Source organism: Aythya fuligula, chromosome 13, assembly GCF_009819795.1.
Source record: "Aythya fuligula isolate bAytFul2 chromosome 13, bAytFul2.pri, whole genome shotgun sequence".
NCBI lineage: Eukaryota > Metazoa > Chordata > Aves > Anseriformes > Anatidae > Aythya > Aythya fuligula.
This window is the reverse complement of record NC_045571.1, coordinates 13,751,430-13,777,083: the sequence shown is the minus strand read 5'-3', so window position 1 is coordinate 13,777,083 and position 25,654 is coordinate 13,751,430. Positions and strand designations below refer to the sequence as shown.

General features: G+C 50.0%; 2 protein-coding genes across 2 annotated transcripts in view; both read right to left on the bottom strand.

Moving 5' to 3' along the window:
* The window catches only part of FHL1 (four and a half LIM domains 1), a 37,105-nt gene extending 34,081 nt beyond the window's left edge, over positions 1-3,024 (bottom strand). Inside the window, exon 1 of the mRNA XM_032196530.1 lies at positions 2,677-3,024. Coding sequence (XP_032052421.1) covers positions 2,677-2,860 — 184 coding nt within the window. The 5' untranslated portion in view covers positions 2,861-3,024. The remainder of the gene's footprint in view (positions 1-2,676) is intronic.
* A 3,940-nt stretch (positions 3,025-6,964) lies between these two features.
* Positions 6,965-25,641, bottom strand: SLC9A6 (solute carrier family 9 member A6). Its single transcript, XM_032196439.1, has 17 exons — positions 25,637-25,641; positions 25,247-25,590; positions 21,398-21,597; positions 20,953-21,030; positions 20,221-20,297; positions 19,213-19,325; positions 18,948-19,053; positions 15,827-15,968; positions 15,496-15,601; positions 15,183-15,271; positions 14,852-14,965; positions 13,196-13,307; positions 12,809-12,962; positions 12,461-12,491; positions 11,208-11,287; positions 10,473-10,578; positions 6,965-10,280 (listed from the first exon to the last, which is right to left on the bottom strand). The coding sequence occupies exons 1-17, from the start codon at positions 25,639-25,641 to the stop codon at positions 10,005-10,007; spliced, it is 2,133 nt and encodes a 710-aa protein (XP_032052330.1). The 3' UTR covers positions 6,965-10,004.
* Positions 25,642-25,654: the final 13 nt, after the last annotated feature.

The window sequence follows — 25,654 nt, the reverse complement described above, 5'->3', positions numbered from 1 at the left end:
GTCTGCAGCTAAAATCAAATCAATTAGAAAGCTGAGGACCATGAAAAAACACACACAACTGGATTAGATCATTGAAACGAACATGAGAAATGATAGGCACAGCATGGGCTGAAACTTAGAGAGTTAGCCTACAGCTCAGGGAACCAAAATTGAATTCCTCATCCTGCTACAAATGTCTTGCTTGACTTTGGCTGAGTCATGTAACATCTGTCCCTCAGGCGCTACCTGCCTGGCTCTGAGGCTGCGGTGTAGACATAACCCAGAAAGGAGTAGTTGTGCTCAGCGCCTGCAGTCCCTCACATTCCTGGCTTGTGGCTGCCTTCACCCTGTCTGCATGCCCAGGCTGGAGGGGTTCACCTGATCTCACTTGGGTTTCTGCTTGTTCAAAAGGACATAACAGGACTTTTTTTTTCCCTAGGGATGGATGCATCAAAGAATGAACTGCTTGGCTTCTGTTTAAAATGCAGACTTTGCAAACACAACTGATAGGTAGAAAGAGAGAGGAAGCAGCAGGGAGAGGTTGAGATACCAGCTATAAAAGCAAGTGCCCATGGAAAAGAAAAAGGTTCACAAAGCAGAGCTGGAGACAGCAGCAGCACTGCAAGGGGCTCACACAAACCTCCTCCGCTACCATGGCCTCTTCCAGACCTCTCTGCTCAGATGTGGGACAGGACATGAGAGTCACACGCCAGTCCCCTCCACTGTCAATGTCGTTGTGGCTGTCTGAATGAAAGCCTTGAGCTGCCGAGTCTTAGTATGTGCTCTGCTGGCTTTTCACAATTTTATATGACTCACAGTTAATGCCAGTGAAAGTCTTATTTAGTAAGAGAAAGGCATCTGAAGTGATGGAGAAGCTTGAATTTGCTGTGCTCCCAGGTACCAACCTAAGCTCATCATGTGGAACCTGTGCCACATCAGGGTGCAAAGTGGGGAACAAGGCTGCTTGTCCCAGGACAGGGATGGGATCAGCCCAGGGGCTGGAGCTGACACGGGTCTCCAGCTGAAGAGCCCAGCATCAAGTCCTTCTAGCCAAATCAGAGTCAAGTCCTTTTCTTGTACATAAGGGTTCTGGGAATCATATTTACTACACAGCCCTGGGCTGATGGTAATAAGAGAAGCCAGGTGACACCTTTCTGCCTATTCTGCTTGTTGCTTGTGCCCAACAGTACTGGCCACGTGAGTATTCTTACCTTCTCTCTCAATTCAATCTCTCCTTACATGAAAAAGCTTTTATTAAAATTATAAGGCTATTTATAGAAGGTTTAGTCTCTAATAAGGTTGGGGGAAGAGGGTTATTCCCTATGTCAAACAAGGTAAGAGTATCCCCTTAAACTGTGTGCTTCATGTTGGCTTCATAGTTAGGCAAAAAGAAAATCTGTGAGTGCTTTTCAAAGGCTTTGTATCACAAACAACAACAACAAAAAGAAATAGTCATGGGAAAATTACAAACTGTTTGGCACTAAGGAAATTATGAATGCAATTTCCTGAGTTCTGTGCTAAAAGAGCTGCAGTAAATAGCTGTCAGGCAGCTTTCTCTACCAAAAGATTTTAGACATGATACCACTCTGTGAAGGAGATTTGTCTGTGCTGGACTTTTGCTTTCCTTCCATTTCAGAACAGATTTTCAGCTGATTTAGTTCAGCTGCACAAAGGGAGCATGGGTGTGTTTTCTATGGTTTAAACCAAGTTTTCTGGGAGTCAGCTTTTATGTGAAAATGAGGAAGCTCCCTTTTTAGCTGAATTCTGCTGAAGAAAAGTGATTTAAAGATGGGCTGCAGTCAAAGCTGAAAAAGACCCAAGAGAAAGATCTCAGATATATGCATGGATATAGAGAAACTGTCTTTCTGCCACTTCCATACTGAAATAAATACCTTCAGTAAAAACAGATTGTGAGTTTTTTTTTTTCCCTCGGCAGCACCAGTGAGGGCTGGGAACAGATGAAGGAACTGAACCAACAGCAGGGAAAAATATTTGGCAGTAGAGACTTTGGATCTGGGGAAGAACGTGAGAGGTATGCCGAGGCTGGTTAGATTTTGACAAATGAGCAGCACGCTGCAGCGCAGGGTGGCGGAGCCCGTCTGCACAGGCTGGAGGCGGATGCACACGTTGACCTCGGAGTAGTACCAAAAGCATTTCTGTGCAGCATCCACACACTCACAGTAGGGCCTGGGGGGGAGGATATGGTCCTGAAAGGATGTGCTCCAACAGAGTGTCATTAGAGACATCTTACTGAGGTGGCCTTGTCCTCCTGACCCCAAGAGGAGAAGGCCACTGGGTGCTGTGTATTCAATTCCCACCTCCCTCATGCACATCAGGGCCAGTCTGTGAAAAACACTGCTAGGCTGACTTTTAGGGACTCAGCAGTGCCTCCTGCCCCCTTTCCAAGGCTTCTGGTTAGGATGTGGGAGCTGGTGCCTGGTGGGTGCAGGGGGTTATGCTGTGCTGCGGCACTGCAGCTGGAGCCAGCCTGTGCCCTAGGCACTGCTGCCTCGGAGAAGTGCTGCAGCAATGCCCCTGGCTCCTTCACAGAGGTTTCTGCCCCTTGAGCAAGCCTATGAGTGTCCCTGGCAACTCAGAGCCACAAACATCAAGTGGTAGGAGCCAAGAGGGACCAGCCAAACACGAAACCTGGTAACTGGGGTATAAATATTTACACCGCGCCTTGGCTCTACTCACTCTGCTGCATCAGGAGCACGGCCAGACACAGAAGGCCAGGTATTAACTGTCCCACTTGTTGTGGTCCAGGACTTCCAGACGGACCATAATCCCCACCGCCTCGATGTCCTGGGTCAGATCCATGCCCCAGAAAGCTGCAGGTGCTCCTCGTGCTCCTCTTCCTAGCCTGAGGGTGCCAATGCATCGTCTTCCAGTCTCAGCATATCTACAGCATTAGATTTGCCCAAATGTTCCCCAAATCAGCCAGTCCTTGCAGCCCAGCCTGCTCTGTGCTGCTGCTAGCACAGCTGCTCCAGTGCCCTCCGGCACAGCTGCCTGACCCTGGCTGTTCTCTCCTCCCTGGGGCGATGCAATTCAGCCTTGTGAGCACTGCTGCGGCTTGGTGCTTGCTCTGAAATCTCTGGGATGATCACTTTTTTTCCAGGGAATATTTTACTCAGCTCCTACACCCTTGTCACGAGTGCCATCAGTCTATTATCAGCTCTGTCATCGGAGCACAGGCTGGTTCCAGCTGAAGCAACAAGTCGCTGATGTTGAGGCGTGTAACGGTGCCAGACGGTGCTGGCATCTCTCTAGCGGGACAATAGCACTGAGCCCTTTAAGGCATCTGGCCCAGTGCTAAGGCATTTTATCGACAGCAAATATCTCTGCAACAAAGCTCCTGCTGGTGAACCAGCCCATGCTAAGCAGAAATGAGGTCACAGGGGAAATTCATTTGCCTTTTGTAACAATTTGGGCATTCTCATGTAAGCAGCAGACACAGCTCTGAAATCCCAGAGTGGAAAACATGACCCGGACATATCTTGTGTATTTGCAGCGTTTATCACTTGCTTCACCAGGTAGTCACGCCTGCTCTGTCAGAGGAATCCAGTCTCCAGCTATTGCCTTGGTCTTGTACCTTGAAAAAATGGACAGCAATGCAAATAGTGACCTTAGACCACTCAACCAGACATACCTTAGATAAATAGCTTTAGGTTTATTCCAAATCTAAAAAATATGGTGGAGTATCTGGAGAAGGGAATAAGATTCTGTTAATTCTGTCATCGAGAAAGAGGGGCATTTCCAATTCTCTCTTATTACAGATCTCAAAAGCTTCAGAGGCCAGGAGAATTCACACAACGCATCCTGAAGCACCAGTGATTAATATTAACTGCCTGGGAAAAGGGAGAAGTCAGCAACACTGCATCTGTTGTTCCCCTTCCTCTTGTACCTCTGGGAGATTTAGGAGCAAGCTGCATCACAGAAGAGCAGATTCAGCCATCCATCACAGTGTGCAGAGGAGCTACTTCAAGGTGCTGCAGAGAATGAGGATACAGCAGGGAGGTGGGAGACAGACACCTTGTCAGAGAGGTGGCAATAGCTTCTTCTGCTGTGTTTGGAGTATGAGCAGGTCAGGAGCTTGTCACGGACCATGGACACCGGGCCATGGAGAGAGGAGGAGGAGAGGAGGTGTCCTTGGCAGAAAGATCCGGCCGAATTCGGGGTGCAGAAGTCCCTCATGGACAAAAAGTGCTCAGGAGTAGCTGCTGGGTACCTGCAGCTCTCGGCCATAGTTTAGCTTGTGCCTGCAGGAGGAGGAAGGGTAAGGGAAATGTTCTTGCTGCTGTCTCAGCCTGAGCACATTTACAGTACAAAATGCTCTGCTGCCCCGTGGGTTGGTATTTTCCTATTCACAAAGCATCCTTTGCACCACGGTGCCTTGCCAACTCAGCGCAGCCCGTGTGGGTAGGCTGGGATAACTAACCTCGCTGCTGCTGGGAGCAGAGCTGACACACTGCATACAGCCGATGGCTTTAATTTATACACTTTTTATCTTTGTCTGCATTCCTGGGAGCTTATGCATACGGGAAGGGGAGCGATGCTCACACGTGTCCTTAGAAGCAGCTGTGACCACACTATTCTGCGAAACACGCCGGGTTAGGAGATCGCAGCCATATAAGGACTCCTGGGGCCAGAGCATCGCTGGCACCCCTCGCAGGAGGACAGATGGTGGAATTTCCTACAAAAGGCCAATTAAGAAAGATCAAATCCTTTTGTATATATATACGTCTAAATATTTGACAACAAGTTCGACGTGCTGCTACCTTGGAGCCCTGAACCTTACAGAGTCTCCTTCAGCCCTTGTAGCCCCTCATGCTGCCTCTGAGTGCTCATCATGGACTGTAATGGCTGGATTAAGCAAAAGCACCAAGATGGCCTGCGTAAGGGCTGCGTGACCCCACAGTAATATGCTCCAGAGCCCCTGGTTCCCAAATCCGTTCTGAGAGCAGACCTTTGCACACCCCTGGTGCTGTCCCGCAACCCTGAGGAGTGGCAGACTCGACCTCTGCTTTCCCCAGCTTTGGGCTCTCCGGCCTCCCCACCACATCTCACTCCGCAGCAGCCAACCCACCAGGGCTTTGCCTTGCTTGTTTTGGGGCTGCTCCAGGCACTAAGTGCCTGATTGCTCCCAGCGAGCAGAGGAACACAGGGTGCTCTGCCGGGCAGCACCGGGAGATGTTGCTACACGGGACACGGAGTACACAAACACTGCGCTGCCTCTGGGCTCTCTCAGCGCCTGGCAGGTTTCGCTGTGACTGTCAGCAAGGACACCAGCTCTTCATCAACTCCTCATCTTCCAGTTATTCTCCAGTCACAGACACAGGTGGCCCAAGGATGTTTGCAGCTTAGTACTGGAAGGCTACAGCTGGGTCTGCGAGTGAACATGTTCCTAGCTATCTATACGGGATTTCCTCCAGCACACAGCCCTTGGCTGGTGGCACACGCAGCGCTGGGGCTGTGACGAGCAGCAGCCAAGCCGAGAGAAGAGGCTGGCACCACTGCCAACAGCCATCCCAGCTGCAGTCACCCCACAAAGCCCACAGCTCGTTCGAGTGCTGCAGGCTGGGTGTCGCATGTGGAGCTCGAAGCAGCTCTGACGCTTGGCAGCAGCTGCAGAAAGGCTGCACCCCGGCTCTGGAGGGCCACAACTGATCCTGCAACGAGCTGGAGACCACCAGCCTTAAACTGCAGCTGGGTGCTGGTAAGGTGCAGGGAGCACAGCAGGGGATGGAGGGGCTCTGGAGCAGGGGTGGACTGCAGCCTCTGCACCTGCAGGGACACTGGTGGCAGACAATTAGTGGCCTTTCCAATATTGCCATCTAGAGGACCCAGCAAGGACAGGAGATCCTTGCAGGATATGATAAGGAAGATTCAACAGCTTGCTTTTTTTTTTTTTTTTTTTTTTTTTAATTTTGCCTCACATAAAGATTTTGTCAGCGTGGCACGGATGGAGAGCCAAGTGCACAGCACCTGAGCATGAGAACACAGGATTGCTCTGAAAACAGCCAAACAGCCCTGTGGTTCTTCGGAGGCTGTAGGTACCTTTGGGAAGGAAGGCAGAGCCGATGTCCTTTTGGCTGGCCTTGGGACAGCAGTGGAAGAAAAGTTCTTGGTTTTCTCAGTGCCAACTCATTACAAAGGAACCACTTTAAACCAAAATGCCACGGACATTTTCACAGCAAGCGTAGCTGTTTAGCAACAGAGTTCCTCTGTTTTGCTAGCACAACAGAGCAGCTTTGCTCTCTTTTTTGTGGTGGGGGATGGCTCAACACAGGCTTGGTGCAGTATGCCCCTGAGCCAGCGCTGAATTGCCCACCTGGACCTGCAGGGTGGGGGACACCTGTGTACAGGCACGGCTGTGTGGTGGCGTGGTCCTTCCCTCTGCTTGCCAAAATCAAACTCACAGCTACGTAAAGAAGGAAGGTAACAGACCTCTGCACTGCTATGGATGGAAGACAAGGGTTTATGAGGTTTCAGAGGCTGCCCTCCCGCAGTGAAGCAGAGCTACAAGGTATTGTAATACCCTTAGAAAAGCGAAGGTTGCCCTTTTTGAAACAAAACCCTCAAAAGCAGATTCCTGAAGTTTCCCAAATGACCTCAGTATTGAAAGATTGTAAAGCATTTGAACAACAAACCTCTTCTGCTGCTCCCACAGCACTCACAAAACCAATGTAGAGGAGAGATGGAGGGCGGAATCACCTCCAGAGGACAGCAGATCTGCTGCAATGATCCCAGCTGCAAAATCAACAAAAACACTGGGCATAAAAGTCCAGGAAAGCTCGAGACTCGGTTTTGCAAATGCCCCTTGTAATGCACAGGTCCATGGAGCTCTGCAGGGTGGCTGCAAGCAGCAGCACTGCCCCACGGGTTTTGCTGTCCATGGATGAGCGTGGGGTCAGCAGCTGCTGCCTTCCCTGGCTGCCAACAGCCGTGAGCAAAGCAGTCCAAGAATGTAAAGCAGCACGTCTTCACTTTGCTACAGATTTATTTCCATGTGAATTAATGAAACAGTACACACAATTCCAGAAAAAAAAAAAAATCTTTTATAGGCCCATAATCCTTCTTTCACAGTACAACGCAACAGTAAAGGATTTAGTCAGTGTAAACAGAAGGTCCAATAGTGATCATCAGCTATCACAGATCAGCTGCACAAACACCACAACTACAGGGTTAATGCCATTACCACACAAATTGACAGTACTAGTACAAACCATAACTTTACCTACAATGCTTTTTCATGTGCAAAAACCATGAAAATTCAATTTACAGAAGGAGGGCACCTTCTCTAAATCTCCATGTGAGCTGTAAACTGCCTCCTTGGGGCCGTCCTATCTACTTGGCAAAGGGTCTCAAGGGCCTGATTCTCTACAGTAACCCTTAAAACCAACTGCAGCATACAAACCATCAGGGCTCTGCATCTGAAACCCAGGCAATCATGTGTTCTCTGCTGCAGCAGAATAGAGAAAGTAATCAGCTGAGGATGAATCTGAGTCATTTATTAAAATGCTCACGAATTGCAGCGTACATTCATTCTTTCACCAACACTACTTGAAATAGTCCTGCTTATATGACGTATGGATCATAGCAGAGTTCACAGGTACCCCATAAAATCATCTCTTGTTAACTGTTTTTTCTTAAATGTACTAATTGAACTGGCATCAAAAGCCGAGGCTTTTGGTAACGTGCTGGCAAACTTTCAGGATGTGGACACATTATTCAACTGGGAGGGTCAGAGAAAGAGGAATGCCACTAAGGCTATGGGGAGACCTTAGGCTGTGGCCATCACGCAGTGCTCGGCTGCAAGCTTGCACCTCAGTTGGGATTGCCTGGGCTGGAGCCCCGCGATGCCCGCATGCTGCTCTCCTGCCTGGAGCCTGGCAGCTGGAGCAAGGACACAGCGGCTGCACCAGCGTCAGCTTCGTAAATTGAATTCATAGTCTGACCATACAGGAAAAAACAAGAGGTAGTTATTTATCATACCTCTTCAAAAAGGCAAAACAAAACACAAAAATAAAGGATGTAGAAATGATGCAGTAAACCTAAAGTCAACATGTACCTACTTTTTTTTTTTTTTTTTCCTTTTTTAAACACGTGAAGTTAAGTTACAGATGTCATATAAAATGCACACTTTATGGAATTCCTGCATAGCAGGAAACAAAGAGGCTAGCGCTAATCCAACAGCTACATTAACAGCGAGACTGCCATTTATTGGTGCAAGGAAGATTTCCTATCTAAATATAAACAGAGCGTACCCCCCTTCTAGAGGAGACCTATGGCAACACCTATACATTTTTTGTTCAGAAGGGAAAAGAAAGGATTTTCTTGGGGATAAACTGCCAAAATAATTAGTTTCACATCCGTAAATTTAAGGCAATGTTACGTAGACCTGAGAAAATGAAAAAAAAAATCGATTTTCTCAACTATAAATATACACACAAACTTTCGGTATTTCCTGTCTTCTCCAGCTCTCAGGTGGTGCTGGGGAAAACAGCTGTAGGGAAACTGCTCTGCGGTCTCAGGATCGGATCCTAAGAGATGCAGAGTTTGTTGCAAGGAAAGCTAATGGGAGCTGGGAGAGCTCACCCTCACCTGGCTCTTTTTCAAATATTCTCTTTTTAAAACACTTCTGTTTAAGCCTTTCGGAGTGGGTTAACTCCAGAACAGGCTATAGTGCACCAGTAACCCTGAAAGGTTTGTATACCAAAACTGCAGCTAAAACAGACAATAAAATTACATACAGTAAATTTCTGTGCTCCCCCCTTTTCAGGAGGAAAAGAAGGATGTCAGGGTTAACAATTTCACTGCACCTTTAGCCATTCCTGTAGCTACAGAGTAAATCCTGTAACACTAGTGTGAAATCACAAATTGTTCTGTGCTCTTCCTTGGGAAAAAAATAAAATAAAATCAACTTGCAAACACAGTTCATTAAATGGTAAGAGACATGAGAGAGATCAGGTGGGTATTACAGACACACAGCATGCTAATGCTAAGGAATTATTAAACAAAGTGCAATGATTTTGACTATACAGGAGGACGGACAGATGGACAACTCCCCTTCAGTACTACCTAGATGCTAAATGCCTCACCTCTGGAGAAGCCTGGAGGTACCGTGTCAGTCTGTAGCCATCGAGGACTCTGCGGTCCAGCACGGGCAGTGGCAGCACTGCAGCTCAGCTACATCCATGGCTTCAGCAGAGGAGCTTCACTTGCACAAAGACACGGTCGCTTCCCAAATGTGAATTTGGTCACCAATTCAGGATTTGATGGCTGCTTCTACAAAGCTGCTTGTGCTACAACTGAAAGACAGACTCAGCCCTAAAATCTGTGCACGCCCTGGGCAGCTTCTGCAGGACCAGCTCCTTCTCCCAGAAGTGACTACAGCAGGACCCATGCCTCCATCCCACTCTGGGGGCTCCCCCACTCACAGCTAGCAGCGTGACTGATGTCTGACATTAGCCTGCTAAAGCAGTGGCTTGGGCAGAGCTGACGGTCACTAAAAAGCCGAAAATCTCTGGATCCCCAGTTCAGGTTCCCACACAGCGAACAAGAGTCTGCAGTCTGACTTTCTGCTGACATTTCAAACGCAACTATCCAAAGATCAGAGGCAAAAAAACAATCCTCATCTGAACAGAAAGCAACTCCCACTGTTCACCAGCACCTCCCTACCCCACTCTCCCACGTTCAAAGGATGAACAGGGAGACAGCTCCTTTACTTACCCAGCTGGGAACTAAACCCCTCATCAAATCACACATTAAAGAAGCTCACTGTGTGCAAAAGACTCTTACGCTAAAACAGTTCCACCCTACACAGTGCAGTCAACACAGTTTTTAACTTAAAATCGCAGCTTGTTCTTTACAAGTGCATGGCAGAGAATATTTATATTCTTCTGACACCATATAAATAATATTTATACAGCTTAGACATTTTGAGACATGCATTAAACTTTAGGTAGTACACATTTCTTGATCATATATGCAAATATTACTGTCAATTAAACCGAGCAACCTTATGCTGGACCATGTCTTGCGCTATCCAGGACGTTTGAGGGTGGCTCCGAATCGTCCATGGGAAGGACCAGGCGTGTTCCCCGGATCACGAGTTCATGGTCCCCAAAAGCCAGCTCCCGATCGAGTGCATCTTCGGAGCTGTTTCCGACGAACCGCCGCGACGTGCCGCTGGACGCAACCGAATCGGTGTTGACGGTGGAGTCCCCGTAGGTCAGACTGATGTCCCCATCGTTCAAAATGAGGTCAGAGTCATCGTCCTTCAGCTGCTCTTGATTCTGGGCAACAAACAGGAGGGAAGTGCTGTTTAACCCTTCCTGAAGGGCTGTGTTTGTTTGTCAGCCCGAGCGTCTGACCTCCCCACAGGCTCCCAGCAAGATGCAGCACCCAAAGGCTACACAGAACTGTAAACACATCAAACCCCACTGACACCACGACACAAAGGACACCAAAGGTGGCATCGGACTTACTTCGTATGCCTGTGGACTTGTCAGGCACCGGGCAATCGGCCCGCAGCAGCCAGGGAGCGTGGTCGTGAGAGGAGGACCGCTGTGTGTCAGGAGAGGCTTCAGATAGCTGCAGAGAGGGTTAAGGAAGAAAAAGGAAGGCGGCGAGGTCGGGGAGTCGAGGGGTGGGATGCAGAGGCAACAGCAAGGAACTCAGTGTCTTGAGGAAAGAAACACAAAACCCTGGAAGCACAAAAATGAAAGGGATGAGCAAACCGAATTACACGAGCAGGAGGGACACAAGTGGACCAGGACACAATCCTGTTAAGAGGTTTTCCAGCATCACTTGTCCTGTCATCCTGCACCCTCCGCCTGGCAAATTACTCCCCTGCTAGCTCGTAACAAAGCTTTTGAAAGGGAGGAGAGACACTGATCCAGCAAGAGGGCTATAAATGGAATGTCCCTCTGCCTCCCTGTCCTCCTGCCATGGGGAACTGGGACCAGAGACCTTTGGAGACCCTCTGGAGACCCTTCCAGCCTGAGAGCCCAGCTTTGAACTTAGCCACTGCAGCACTTCCAGTAAGTGCAGGTGGGAACAGCCACAGACACGAGGAAGTGCAAGTCAGGAAACAACTGTGAGATGGGGAAGCAAATGCTGGCTCATCTGCAAAGCAGGGAGGGAGTCGTGCTCTGAGTCAACAGAGCCCTTCGGGCACGGGGGACCTGGCACGGCAGGCACTGACTGCAGTTCAAGGATACTTGTGATCGAAGTTGTACCACATGCGGAAGAGCCAGGCGCTTTCTGCCTTTGTGCTCCTCCTCTCGCTCTCCGGGACACCCTGTGAGAACACAAAATGTTAACAGCAGCAGAGCAATGTACTGAGAGCGGGTTACCCAGGGGAACGTAGGAAAATGCCTTCCCCACCACCTCTTTGGAAGAAACCTTTGGGCTGCAGCGAGCATAAGGACATCACTCACACCGCGGCAGGCTAACAGTGCTCGCAGCACCAGGCTCTGCATTTAGCAGCATCAAAACAGGGCAAGCACAGAGCAACTGCTTTCCTGCTAGAGCCTTCCAGTTTCTGGCCCCAAGGTTTTAAGTGCCTCAGAACCAACAAATGCATCCAGACATCACGCTTAATAGCGACTGGCAGGTCCAGCCTCCATCAAATCACACTTGAGATGTAATATGCAAATAATCTTGTGCCATGGGCATTCGTGGCTTCCTTTTAGCTGGAGAAAAACACAAAGCTGTTTGGAGGGCACCGTGTATGTAATACAATTACATATTTCACAGAAATTTGGCTTTCAGATTTATGGCTCCAGGCTGCCTCCTGTATTTGGCACTTTCCTTCCAAGAGCCCAATCAACATCTCTGCACAAAACGAACCTCCGAGGTGCAGACCCTGCACTGAAATCGATCAGAGGCACAGCCACAGCACTGCCAGGCTGCAGACACACAGCTGGGGGCTACCAGGCAGGTGGTGCCCGATGCCACAGGGCTGCAGCACGTATCCCACCACGGTCAGTGGTCCCCACTCGGCCACGTAGCTGCTTGCAGCAAGCAGGAGGGCACAACAGAGGTGACAGCAAGCCTGAAGATGCTGCATAAAATGGGGCAGTGAGTAGCATTTCTGTCCTGCACAGGACACTGGGATGAGGCAGAGAGCTTCTGTGTCATGCATGTTTTGATATTAACTTCAAAACCAGTGAGAGACCAAATGTTCTGTGGCAATAACGTGGACTGACTAAGCACTGCAACATTACTTCTAAGGCCTTCTTTCAAACGGAATAAAGGAAGCCTCATTATAACTACAGAGGGCACAGAAAAGAGATGATTCCTATGGACTTCAACTTTCACCAGAGGAGCTAAAAAGCCTTCCTCCCCCAGCTGGAAGGGAGCAGGGCAGAGAGGAGCATTCACACAGTGCCTGACCCCTGTGCCAAAGGGCACAGCACAAAATTCCCCTACCAGGACCATCCGATGGCAAGTAGCAAAGCCCTGCACTCACCACATTCTCCTGATCCGCATCCACGCCGACTCTGTGGAGGAGAAAACACACAGTGAGCACAGGGTGAGCACAGGCAATGCCAGGCAGGTACCTGCCGCATGTCTTGGGGAAGGACGGGATCTTCCCGTTGCCTTTGGGGCAAGCGCAGCGCTTTCAGCAGCTGCTCCCCCTGCACAGGGGGATGCCCCAGGGCACAGGCAGGAGCTCTGCAGGGCCATGCAGCCGGTCCCATTTGCCCACCTGGTGGCATCCCTCACACTGCCTCGTGTCACGCAGCCGCGGGCGCCGTGCGACCCGCAGCAGCGGGGTGGGGTGGTGGTGGCCAGGAGCCCCCCACGCCGCCCTCACCTGATGTTCAGGCAGGACAGCATGGCCGTGGTGCCCCCGCCGAAAACCCAGACCGTGAAGAAGACGATGAGGAGCGTTGTGCTGAACATCATCTGCCGGGCATAGGTGGCCGTGTCGCGGATGGCCAGGGCGAACGCCATGGCTCCTCGCAGCCCTGCAAGGGGAAGGGATGGCAGAAGAGCAATGTGAGCCTGCAGCAGCAGAGACCATATTCACTGTGGGCTTCCCATATTCACTGGATCAGAGATTATATTCACTGCCCAGCCTCCCCTGCCCCATGTGATTGAACACCAGGGAGCCCTGTCCTGCCCAGCCTCTTCTCCAGACGCTGCCCTAAGAAGTTGCTCAGGGTGAGGAATGTTTGGAGGCCAGGATGCATCAACGTACCAGCAAACATCATCATATGCTGTAAATTTGTTCCAATCTTATTTCTCCTCCCCAAATTCAGTAAAAACGATAGCGGATAAATATTGGCAGCTCTTCCTAGGAAGATAGCAAGCTGGATTTGTACTTGTTAAGGAAACTGTTCTTCCTGCGTCTCCCACTGTATCCCACCTCTGCATGCTGAGCCAGCAGAAGCACGAGGAGCTTCACGAGCACCAGTCCCTAGGATGCAAAGACAATAACCCAGCTCTGAGTACTACAGCAGTGTGGGAAGAGCATGCTCCTGCCTCACCAAAGCAAAGCACAGATTGCAATTCAGGAATATCACAGAGGACAAACGCAAACATATAAACAAGGGAAATGATGAGAGGACGGGTTAGACAAGAGAGAAAAACCACCAGTTCCCACTGTATGCTCTCCCCTGCTGCGCTCATTTTTCACCACAAGAATTACTTGTCCTTTGCAAAGCCCAGGTTTCACAGCTTCCACAACCTCTCTGACATTCCCCAGCACACCACACTTCACAGTTTGGCTTGAAGCTATAAGCCAGGTCCCATTCCCAAAGATTATTCAGCAAAATGAAAGCAGCAGCAGTTGAGAGGAAAAAAAAATCTAATACTCTTTCTGTTTTCATAGCCTGCGAGACACAAGAATCAGCAGCCCCTTCATATTGCTTTTATCTTTGAAGCTGTGTCTTTTAATACCAGCACCCAGATGGCAAAAATAATCTTGCAGCCAGTATTCAGTGCAGCCCAGAATAATATGCAAAATGCTTCCAGCTTTTATGTTCTTTCCTGAACATCACGAATTTGCATAAGAGATGTATTTCATGATCTTTCTCATGAATGAGCTATTTCATCAGCAAGCTAGCCGGTTCCTACTGAAAAGGCACAGCACACAATCTCAGTCTAAGTACCCAAATGCATTTCTAGGCTCTTCACTCCCTTTACCCTACTGCAGCCCTGCAAAAGCTAATCAGGGAAATTCATCAAACCCTGCTGGAAACCCATGCATCAGCACCGGTGAAGATAACATTTTGTTTATCTGTATAAACCTGCTTCAGTGCAGGCAAAGGGTGAAAATAATTCCGCACATCAGAACTGGCATCCCTGTGAAACAAAACAAAAAAATCCTTCACGTCCTCACTCTTCTGAGATGTATTAGGGCTGACAGCGTCTCCGCTAGCATCAGCAGAAAGGGAAATCCCTTCTCGTCTCATCATTGAGAGGTAACTACTGTAGCTCTAACTGTTATTTTGAAAAAAATGAAGTGTTTTTTTTTTGGTGGGTTAGCCAAATGGAATAGCACAGAAAAGAGGAAACAAGGAGGTATCAGCAGGTCCCCATTTGCAAAGCTGCTCCTGTACCACGCTGCCATGGGATGAAGCTTGGTGCTCCAGCACCATGTTCACATCCAGCACTGAGCATCTCAAAAGCTGACAAGACAGAGAAAAGACAACAAAACAAAACAGAAAAGCTGGGAAAAGAATCTCCATCTTCTTAAAACAACCAAAGGCACCACTACACAGGAGAAACTCCCTTTTAAAAATAAAGCTAGACTGAGTGGGAAAAAAATCACATTTGAATGAAAAACACACGCTAGGAATGAGGCAGCTCTCCCTTTCTCTTCTTGTTTTACAAAACGAACTCCAAAGGATACAAAAGATCCCACCACAAAGGTAGGGTTGAAGACGTGGTTCTGGAAGGTGAACAGTGCAAGTCCCATGTAGGAGAAGATGAAGTTTTCTGCCAAGAAATTCAGCAGTTCGAACAACTGAAAGAGGAAAACAAATTAAAAATGAATTAAACATAACTCAGATTTAACAAGAAAAACATGTTAGCCCATCCACCATACAATGAATACTTCTGCAGGAGCGACTCCAGCAAAATCCAGCTGTAGACTGGCAGATGCACCTAATTCTGGCTAGAGGGAACAAAAGAATACTAAACTGCAACTCTGGAGAGGATTAAGGGGACTGAGGTGCTCTCACCTGCTTTGTTCTGTGTTGGGATTCTGTAGATAAGTTGTTATAGGTATAATGAGCCTGTGTGATCCCACAGAAGAGTACAGCCACCACACCTGGGGAGCAGAGCATCACGTTAGACTCGTGGCCACGAAAAGGGAGCAGAGCTGCACCCAGCACTGTAGGGTTTTTGATACAATAACCCCAAACCCCCAAATAACTGAACTTATAGAAGCAGAGGGTCAGTCCCATCTGCAGCCAATACTTAGAGAAGCAAAATTCAATAGCACCATCATCCCTGCAGATTTCCATTCAAATGCAGGGCAGTGCTGGAGCTTGCCTGTAAAGCCACACGCCTCAGCCAGCAGGAACGTGCTCCAGGACATCAGGAAGAACAAGCCAGTCTCCAGCAAGGGGAACTCCCGCAGTTTGGTGAACTTGGTGACGTTGCAGATTGTTAAGGACAACTTGGAGAGAAACTGCAGGCTGAGGGAACGTCTAATCCTGCTGTGTATCATAGCAGTACTGCACAGCCTGCCCCTAAAAAGGCTGTGGCATTGCCTCTCGTTAATTTAGGCATAAAATCGTGAAACACTGGGTCTGGCAGAAATGCCACATAGCAAAAGAAAAAGCTGTTATGTAAACACTTGGAAAAACAACAAAAAGGATATTAAAGCTGTCACAACTCCAGTAGCTGCTCCCATTGCAAAAGACCCACTGAATATCCCCAGGAAGATCCCAATAGACTTGAACATCGCTGTGACATCAAACGTGTGGCTGTTGTCGCCTGCTGGCTGGTACGCAACAATTGAACTGAAAGAGGGAGAAAAAGCACACATGGGAGCAAAACACTCCTTAGTCTGGGGAGAGGGAGATTTTCACAGTGCTGCATGAGCTTTGCAAAGTGCTACAACTGCTGCAAGCCCTGAGCGTGAGAAACCCTGAGCTCAACCAGCCTAGGCAAGGCTCTGCATTTGCTCCTTCCAGATGCTATAAAGCATCAGACTAAAACCCATCTCTTGCACGATCCCCTACAAATGAGTTTGCCAGGCAACAGTTCTTCATTTATGATGGCATTCTGGGGGCTTGGCATCAGGACTCTGGAAAGCCAGGCACTCTGGGAGCACAATGCATCCAAGCAGGCAGCCTACACTTCTCTGCTGACGCCACCTGATGTGAATATCCCCTGGAGAACTGCAAGTTCCTCAGTTTTACTGCGTTTAACGTGTGCTACCTTCCTTTTGCACTGCTCTGGGTTCTGAGGGGAAATCTTGCAGGGCAGCGAGGCAAACGGCACAGTGCCAGTTCACAACAGCAGCGCTGCTGTCTTCATCCACCAAACTTTAATGTTTCTTTTTGACAAGAAAACCAAGAAGATTTTCCATGGTTGGTGGATCAGCCAGCCACGCTGGTGTCCCCCGGCCTGTGCTGAACGTGCTCCCTCCGAACCCCTGAGCAGGTACCCAGAAAGGCCTCGATACAGGCGGGCCCCTATCCATCTCCTCAATCCTGTGTTAATATTGACTCCTTGTTAGCTTTCTTTGATGTAAACTTGCTGAGAACATTAACTTCCTTGTCAGCAGTCCCTCGGCTGGCTCTGTTAAACCTCTCAGGCTTGAACTTTAACTAGCTGCCGTTTCTGTTTAACCTCCTGAGTTATGCTGGAACGGAAAGTTACCGTCTCATGAACACATCCTGCCACTTTCCTCCCTAATAACAGACCAACATTCTTCTGCAACACGAGTGATAACCCTACCCTTGCCAACACGTAACGGGTCACTTCCCTTGCTAAACTTCCCTGCTTGTAATAAATTGTATTTTTTCTCCATTGTCTTTTATGCCACAGCCCTCAGACTTCTCCCTGAGATTTAAGTTCTTTTGTCAGTTCCATCTCCTACTTCCCATTCGCCAACATGGTCTCATTCTGGGGTTTTGTTGTTTTGTGTTCATTTGGTTTTCAATCCAAAGTTTCATTTCCCCTCCATAACTGACTGTGTGGATGGATGTCAGTTGTGCACTTTAACTTATTGCAGCCTTCCTTCTGGTTTTGTTTTTTGCCCGACTAATAAGAAACTCAAGAGGGAGAAACTAAATGGGGAGGAGCAAGTAGGAACCCTGGGGCCACAAGCTGCAGCCTGGCCCCGCACTGCTCGCTGCTTTTGGTTCTGGGTTCGATTCCTCTTTACACGGCCAAATCCTGAATCAGGTTCCCTGCCACTAACCCCACCGGAAAGCACCTCCTCACAGGATGGGGAGTGGCAAAGCCCACGGCTTTGTGTGTGTTGCTTCCTCCCAACACCAAGCCCCTGTGCTCGGCCGGACACAGCTGGGGCCCCTCTTCACCCCAGGGCAATGCTGGCACCCACCCACGCCAGTCCAGGTGTTCCCCCAAAACCCCCAAATCCTCCACATTTCCGATCCACCCCTCCCAGCCACCAAGCTGTGGAAGCAGAACTGCCCCTGCCGCTCCCCACTTATGCCTCTTCCATGCAACAGGCAAGTGCCAAGCTAAATTTAATAAAGGGGAACCACAAATAAGAGCTGCAGCGGGTCTCTTTTGCTGCTTGGAAGCCCTTGAGAATTAAACACGCTGCTGGACAGGTCTGCACACAAACCTTGCATCAAAACAACGGCTGGCTGCAGCTCAGAGCTGCTGGGTTTGGTGCAGATTATCTTATTCCAGAGGAGGGGGGCTGAACTCAGCTCGTGCAACAAGGAAGGGAGGAAATCAGAGCTACAAAGCTGGGAGCAAAACAGTGCAAGGGGCAGATCAGAGCACATGGTGCAGGCACAGATGCATGCACAGACCCACCACAAACTCCACGGCCCTGCTGCTGAGCCCACCAACACCTGGCAGGCTCCGAGCCCCCGTCTCCTCCTTGCTCTGTGTCACTTCTCAAACATGACCTGGCTGCGCAGAGTTTACTCTCGCAGCAGTGGTGACACATCCAGCATAAAAACCAGAGTGAGCAATACAAACAGTTCTAGAAACAGTCAATTTAGTAAATACAACTCAGGCGGGTGCTGATACGAAGCTCACAATATGTTACTTGCTGCCTCCACATCAGTAAAACCCACGCAATCAGCACGCCGGCTTGACAAGTATTCCAGAAATATTTTCTGCATTAGTCTTAGTTATAAGTTAACCTGTCATGACTGCAGATACTATATATTCCCAAACAAACTCCCATGATGGCAACACAACGGAAATGCAGATAAAATATGTCCTACGTGCAGAGGACATAAAATATTAAAGAATGTTATAAAACACTCTTTAGAAAGGCACCGGCTTTCCAGTTCAGGATGCTAACTCCAGAAATACCATCTTCTTGAGGCATAGAAAGTGGGCAGAGAAAGGAGACAGCTGCTTTACCAACTGTCTCCACCAAAACAAAAGCGGGTACTTGTGGATGGGAAGGCAGGCAGGTAGGAGCAAAGCCATCAGCGAGAGGTTTCGGTAGGATCCTGTGGCTGAAAAGCAGACGTGGTGCTTTTCACATTGCAGAGAGACATGAAAGCTTCCTTCTGGCTGGGTCAACAGGCCATAAAAGAAAAGCACAGCTATCCATCATGCAACAGGAAGCTGTAGCTACAATCCATGCTCCCAAACAGTGGTCTTCAAGGAGGAGGCTGATCAGAAGATCACTAAAGCTTCTGGGGACACTTAATAGGGAAATCTGCTCTGGCCAACACCAGTGCTCCTATTTTTACAGGAGCAAGGCCAGGTGGCTCCCCCCAATGCCTGACACAGAACATACATAACAATTAAAAATAAAAACAGAACACACTTACGAAGACAGCACTATGGCAACGGCATCATTGAGAACGCTTTCGCCAAAGAGAAGGGCATACAGCTCAACATCAACCTGGAGTTCATGGAATATGGCAAGAACAGTCACTGACAAATAGAAAAATAGAGAGACATTCAAGAAGGTGCCGTTATTGTGGTGTAATCAAAGACAAAACATCCCTTTTAGAAAGCTGCCTTCCTTCCTTTCTTCCCCTCTTCATCAAATGTAGGTAAAACGAGGGGAAAAAAAAAACACGTCTAACATACCTGGGTCAGTAGCTGATACGATGGCACCAAAGAGGAGGCAGTCAGTGAAGTAGAAGTCTCCCCCAAGCTGCCCAGTGACCTTCATCAGCGCCACACAGCCGTACATGACGGAGCTGTGGAAGCAGAAGAGACAACAACTCGTACCTGCAGTGTAAGGAGTTCCCCGGAATCTGCCAATTTAACCCCTAAAGTTGTCCAAGCATAGGAGAAGAATACCCTGAGAAGTTGTATTGCATGAGCTGAGCCTGGTGAAACACCAGGGTTTCAGACCAGAGAGCAGGACCGTGAAATCCAAAGCACTGACAGCACAGGAGCAAAGCACAGTGCTGGGGAGGAGCTGGTACCACGACTGCTCCTCTGCCAGCACAACACGGACAAAAAAAAGCAGCAGCTTGTGGGACAGACCATGACAATCACCTTGCAATTGCTTCACAATGCTTGATGTTAACATGTTTCAATGGAACGACTTTTCAGTTGGCCTGACTTTCAAATGTCCTAAACTTGCAGCTAGGAGCAGATAATGAAGGCGCTGAGTTTGCTTGAATCCCCCTGGATCTCCAGTGGAAAACACCCTACGCAAGCCTGCACGTTGCTATTCAGAACGGGAATTATCTAGCTCCCTCTGTGCACACAGATAAATAATTTGAAACACAATCTGTGTTTGCTAGGCATCTGCTTCCAGCAAGTAAGGACAGGACATGCATTTACGATCCTGCCCTCTACTCGTGTGTCTCACACTTGTTTGGGCTCCGCTTTCAATAATTTCAAGTCAGTGCCTGTTTATTCTCAGGGATCTGCAGAACTTGCCTTGCCGTGCGTATAAGCAGCCTGTACGGGATACAGGAAAGCACTGTGCAACGAGGCAGCAGCCACACTGCGCGGCCAGCAAAAGCAACGTTAGCTGCCCTGCTGAGTAGCCCAGGGAGCCCCCCTGGCCCTCACTGCAGGACAGAGCTCTGTGTCCACACACAGCCCTGCCAAAAAGCCCGTCCGGCCACAACCTCTCACCCGATCATCAGGCAGGAAATCGCAGTGCCAAGAAAAGCGTAGGCCAGGATTGATCCCAAGTTTCTGAAGAAGTGCCTCTAGAAGGAAAAAAAAAACAAACAAACTGAATTACACTTTACTATTTATTTCAAGCCGTGCCAACAGATAGGTACCTGCACAGCACCCACAGCAACTTGTGCCTGGCTTGAACACTGCGAGCTGTGTGAGCTTGGCTGAATAACGCCTCACACAATGGCACATGCAGCCAGACCAGCACAGCAAATGCAGCACTAATAAACATCATTTTCCTGTACTGGTGTATTGAACAAGATGCAGCTCCGAGTCCTGGGGACTAATTCCTAACACAGCACAGGACCTCCTTCCTTTCCCAGAGATAAACAGGATCATTTTCCTTTCCCTCCAAATCAGTACTTCAAAGAGCTGCTGCTTCCTAAAACCTTCCCACCTTCTGAAGTGTTTCAGCATTCCAGATGGCTCAGCTGGCCTAAAATACCCCTGCACAAACCCATGCTGGAAATGGTCGCAGTTGCTGACCCTTCCTGGGATGAGGGATGGGTGAGACCTACAGGGACACTCTCAGCCCTGCCTCCTACCATCCTGCGTGTACTGGGAACACCGTACCCAATTCTGCAGCCTTGGCCTGCTGCAGAGCAAGCATTAAAACACTCTCAAGTATTAAAAATGCTCTGGGGGCAGAGGAACTGAAAGTGTAGGCACTGTAAAGGCACGTACCCTTTTTAAGCTGTAGCCTGCATAAAATATAATTGGAGGAAGCAATATGTTGAAAAACACCTCAGGATCAAAAGTCACCTGTAAATAAATTTAAAAAAAAAAAAAAAAAAAAAAAAAACAGTTAATCGGTTTGTTAAGACTTTACAGGACGAAACACAAAGAATGACATAAGAAATACCCTGTACTCCCACCAGATGAAGCGCTGTTAGGTGAGCATGGAGGAATCAGGGCTCTTTCAGATGCACAACCCCGAGTTTAAACAGCTCACGTTACGATCAGCTGAACCTAGAGCTTCATTACATTGTGTATTCAGCTTACAATTTATGGGACCAAAGTAAAAACATAAAAATGCATTAAAAAAAAATCACATAATGCAGCAGATACGGGATTTCTGCATTAGCATGCACCCCACGGAGCATCCCTCACCACGAAATCGCTCCCTTACCTTTCTCAGCATCTCATTATCCTGGACATTGTTGAGCTCCTGGGCGCTGATTTCCCCCTTCAGGGTGTACTCGTAGAACTTCCCGCTGACGTTCACCAGCAGCGTGGCCGGACTGGTCTGCACCTGGCAGCTCAGCGTCACGTTGTTCACATCGCTGGGGACGTGGATGCCGTAGCGCAGCACCACACCAACCAGGACGCCTGGGGAGAGAGGGATGTGGGGTGAGACGAGCAAACTGCCGGGGTGGTCACCGTGAGCATCTGCAGCTGGAAACCTGACAGGATCACGTGTCGCCAGTACAGAAATGCACGAAACCTTTCCTTTTGGTAGAGGTTAAAAAGGTACCAGAGACTCATGAATGTTCTGAGGACGGTGAGCATCCTTCTGACACGAATTGTTAAAACATTCCTCACACTTCATACGATGCTGTCTCAAGCTGGGGAGAAGAGATGCACTCAGGCATTGGCCAGCACAGCAGAGATGGTTTTAGGTCACTTTTCTGCTGTTTTTCTGATTTTTTTGGGGTCGCTTAATCCCATTTCTGAACCATATGTTTATGAAAAAGGTTGCAAACATGTGGAGACCGCAACACTCCGAAAGTTACTCTATTTGCCTCCGAGGATGCTCAGGCTCTTCACTGCTGCATTAATTAAAATCTCGCTCTGCGTTTTCCTAGGGGCAGGGCACAACCCAGACCAACACCAAACTCCTTCCCCATCACAGTCCTACAGGAGCAGAGAACGGGCACAAGCTCTGCAGCAGCAGGGATGGAGACCATGGGACTCACCCAGCACCTCCTGCAGCCAGTCCCCACGTGCCACCGGGCTCTCACCTGCTCTTCCCTTGAAAGCACCTTTCCAGGATGACATTTGCTCATTTTGCTGACCTCCAGAAGAAAAGCCCCCATGTCCCCTGCCAGGGGATGTGATGTGCAGCAGGGGCACAGCTGGGGCTTAGCTCCTGTGAGCTTCCTGCCTGCTCCAGGAATAAAGTAAAGACACGAGGAAATGCAAGGCAAGGATGTCAGGAGCATCGAGGTGCTCCTACAGCCTTCCAGAGCTACCCCTTTCAAAAAAAGTTGATTTTGGAGCTTTAGGGAAGAGTCAGAAACCTCCTGCAGCAGCTGCCTGTCTTTTCTCAGCTGGAAACCTACCCCGAGACACCTTTCAATGCTGGGGCTCACCGCTTTGAAATGAGATGCCCAGCAAGGAGGAAGGAGGGAGAGGCTTTGGTTGCGGTTGGAAATTTAGAAGGGATCCTGACTCACCCACCTCTTGGCTCTTAATCCTTGTCCCACAGCAGGGCTACATCTGATAGCAGCCGTGGTCGGCCTCGCCGTCTCGCCGCCCCACGCAGCTGTTCCCGGCCCCGCGTGCCAGCCGTGCTCCGGCCGGAGCCGAATTCCCAGCAGTGGGAGAAGGGAAAGGGGACGGGCAAACCTGCAACAACCGCCGAGACCACTGGGCTTGGGGCTGCTAAAGTTTGTCTTGCCCTGCAGCACACGCAGAGCTGTCTGCATGAAACAGAGCTGGGTGGGAAGAGCATGCACAACCACATCCACTCGCACGCAGAGCGCTCAGGCACCCAGTCCAAGCCAGCCTCGCACCATCAGTTCCTAATGTTGAGACAAAACCAGAATCACCTGGAGGGAAAGCTGCAGGGTGCCGTGCCCAAAGCCAAGAGCTCTGGTGTAGAAACAGCCCGACCGTGGGCCTCACACCGAGCTTCCCCACGCACCTCCCATATCAGGGAGCTGGCTGGCGGCACCTGGCACACACCCGAGCTGCTGGCAGGGTTTTTCAGCCCCCCAAACCAGTCCTGTGCTAATGGGATCACGGCCAGAGCTGGAGTACGTCCTCTTGTTGCTGACGGCCTCTTAGGAAGTGGTTGGAACGCTCCTGGCACTCGGAGGGCTGCCCTAGCTGCAAGCCGTGAGCCGCCCCACCGGTATCAAAATGGTTTTGCTGCCAAAAGTTTTACAAAAGTGAGCCCTGGGAGGGAGCTGAGCGGGGGAACCCGACACCGGGAAGCTGACAGCTGAAAGCTGCAAGGAGTGAGGAGCTAAAGGCAAAGCTGGAAAATTAACCGAGTTCTATGCAAAGCGCAAAAGATTATTTTCATTGCATTTATCCCAAAGAACAAAAACCCATGGGCTTTTTTTTTTTTTTTTGGTGCTATGGAACGCTTCTGAGCTAAGATTTAAAATGAAGACTACTATATTACCATCCAGGCACTTAACAATGGCAGCACGCAGGAACCCCCAGGCAAGCATTAATCCGGACACCAAAAGGGAAGAAAAACACAGCGAGCACCTGAAAGCATCAGGCCAGCAGACAATCGGGATGTCTGCAACCCAGGGGCGAACCAGGAACCACTACAAGGAAACTAAACTTCTAGAGAAGCTCCTGCCACATCCACCACCAGACTCCGGGAAGAAATGAAACAAGACTGCTCATTTAATTGTCCTAAATGTTGAGTACCCAGGGTATGGGAACCTAATTTTAAACACTGAAATGAAGCCCAGGGGCTGCTGAACATGTATTGCCTATCACTCTGAAACAACTCCGGCTCTTGAACAACAGCTCTGAGCCAACAGTGTAATTTGTAAGGTAAAACGCCACCCGAAGCAACAGCTTGTAACTTGGGGTAAAAGCACAGACTCCGTGGAAACCCTGATGGATTTCAGCAAGTAGAGATGCAGAAGTTTTGACTTAGTTGCTGAGGTTTCTTTAATTAGAAAAAGGACGAGCTTTTACCAATTGCTTCTTTGCCCAGATGTAAAGGTCTGTTTTGCAGGCTGCCTGCTGCAGCACTTCCACATTTTCCACCGACTTCCCCTGGGCTGAGAGCATCAGAGGGGACCAGGCATGGCAAAGCAGAAGCCGCACTTGCTTTGCTCCCGGCGGCTTGCAGGCTGCTGCTGTAAAACAAGAGCTCTCGCCAACCTCTGGGAACTAACACATCCCTCTGCCTATGGTGGCCGCCTGACCTGAGAGGGCGATGCCAAAAGCCTTGACAGCAGAGAAAAAGTCAGAGTTTTCCACCTGACCTGGCGGGTGAGGTTCCTTATTTTGCCAGCAATTCCCTCAGTGCGGTCTGCAAAAGAGCAGACGGAAAAGATGTGTTTTAGGGATCATCGGGAGACCGAAATGTCACGGGCTGGGCTCTGGCACCAAGAGGGGCGCTCACATGGGCAAGGGACAACAAGGGGAAGACAAGTGCAGCAGCCTCACCGAGGGCTTGCAGGAATTTGTACACGCAGCCCAGTATTTTGGTTATATTTTGTGCCCCCAGGCTGCAGCAAGCTTCTCCACCCCTTCGTTCTGAAAGCCGCCTCCAATTAACTGAGAGTTAGGATGACAAAAGCCAAGGGCCCGAACGCACCAAGCCGCAGCCTTCAGAGCCGAGCTTTCCGCTGCGTGGGGAGCTCAGCCTCGTTTCTGCTCCCACCGAGCTTGGTGGCACATCACCTGCGACCAGACTGGGAGAGGGAAGAAAGAAGAGATGGGGACTGCAGAAAACACCTTGTCAACCCTATATTCCACTGATCTCGCCTCGATAGGCGTCTGTGGCCGCGTTAATCATTCCCCCAGCACAACTCCCAGCCCTGCTCTGGTCGAACTCCAAGGGTGACCCTGGGCGAGCCCCGTGCGTTATCTGCTGGCCATGGCCAGGGCACCTCGGGAGGCCACTCCCGAGCACCTCAGGCGACAGCAGCCCAGCATTAAAGCCCAACCCTCGATCCACAGCCCCGCTGCGGGGCAACACGAGCACCTCGCAGGGGGGGAGGAGGGACCGGGAGCCCCAAAAGGAGCTCAGGGGACCCCCCGGCCCCTTCCGAGCCCTCACCGTAGATCATGGCGAGCCCGGTCTCGTGGAGGAAGCGGGCGCGGCGGTGCTTGAAGAGCCAGATGGTGAGGATGGTGAGGGTGAGCAGCAGGATGAAGACCAGCAGGTTGGCGCTGTCCTGCCGGTGGCTCTCCTCCGCCGCCTTCTCGGACACGATCTCCTCCTCCAGCGCCCCGGGACGAACCTCGCCGCCCGCTGCCACCACCCCCACCCGTGCCCACAGCCCCACCGCCAGCACCGGCACCGGGCTCAGCCCCGGGCCCCGCCGCGGCCCCGCCATCGCCCCGGCCCCGGCCCCGGCTCCGCCGCCACCAGGAAGCGGCGCTGGGCGCAGGCGCCGCCACCTCCCGGTGCCGGCCCCGTCCCCGGTGCCGCTGCCGGCCCCCTGACGCCATCAGGCGGCGCCTC

Excerpts from the sequence above, each read along its gene's own strand:
- SLC9A6 (XM_032196439.1), bottom strand. Across the intron at positions 21,598-25,246 it reads CGGGCTCGCCATGATCTACG|GCGTCCTGGTTGGTGTGGTG; the intron begins GTGAGGGCTCGG and ends CTCTCTCCCCAG. Across the intron at positions 13,308-14,851 it reads CCTTTGTGGTGGGATCTTTT|CTTGCTATCTTCCTAGGAAG; the intron begins GTATCCTTTGGA and ends GTACAAATCCAG.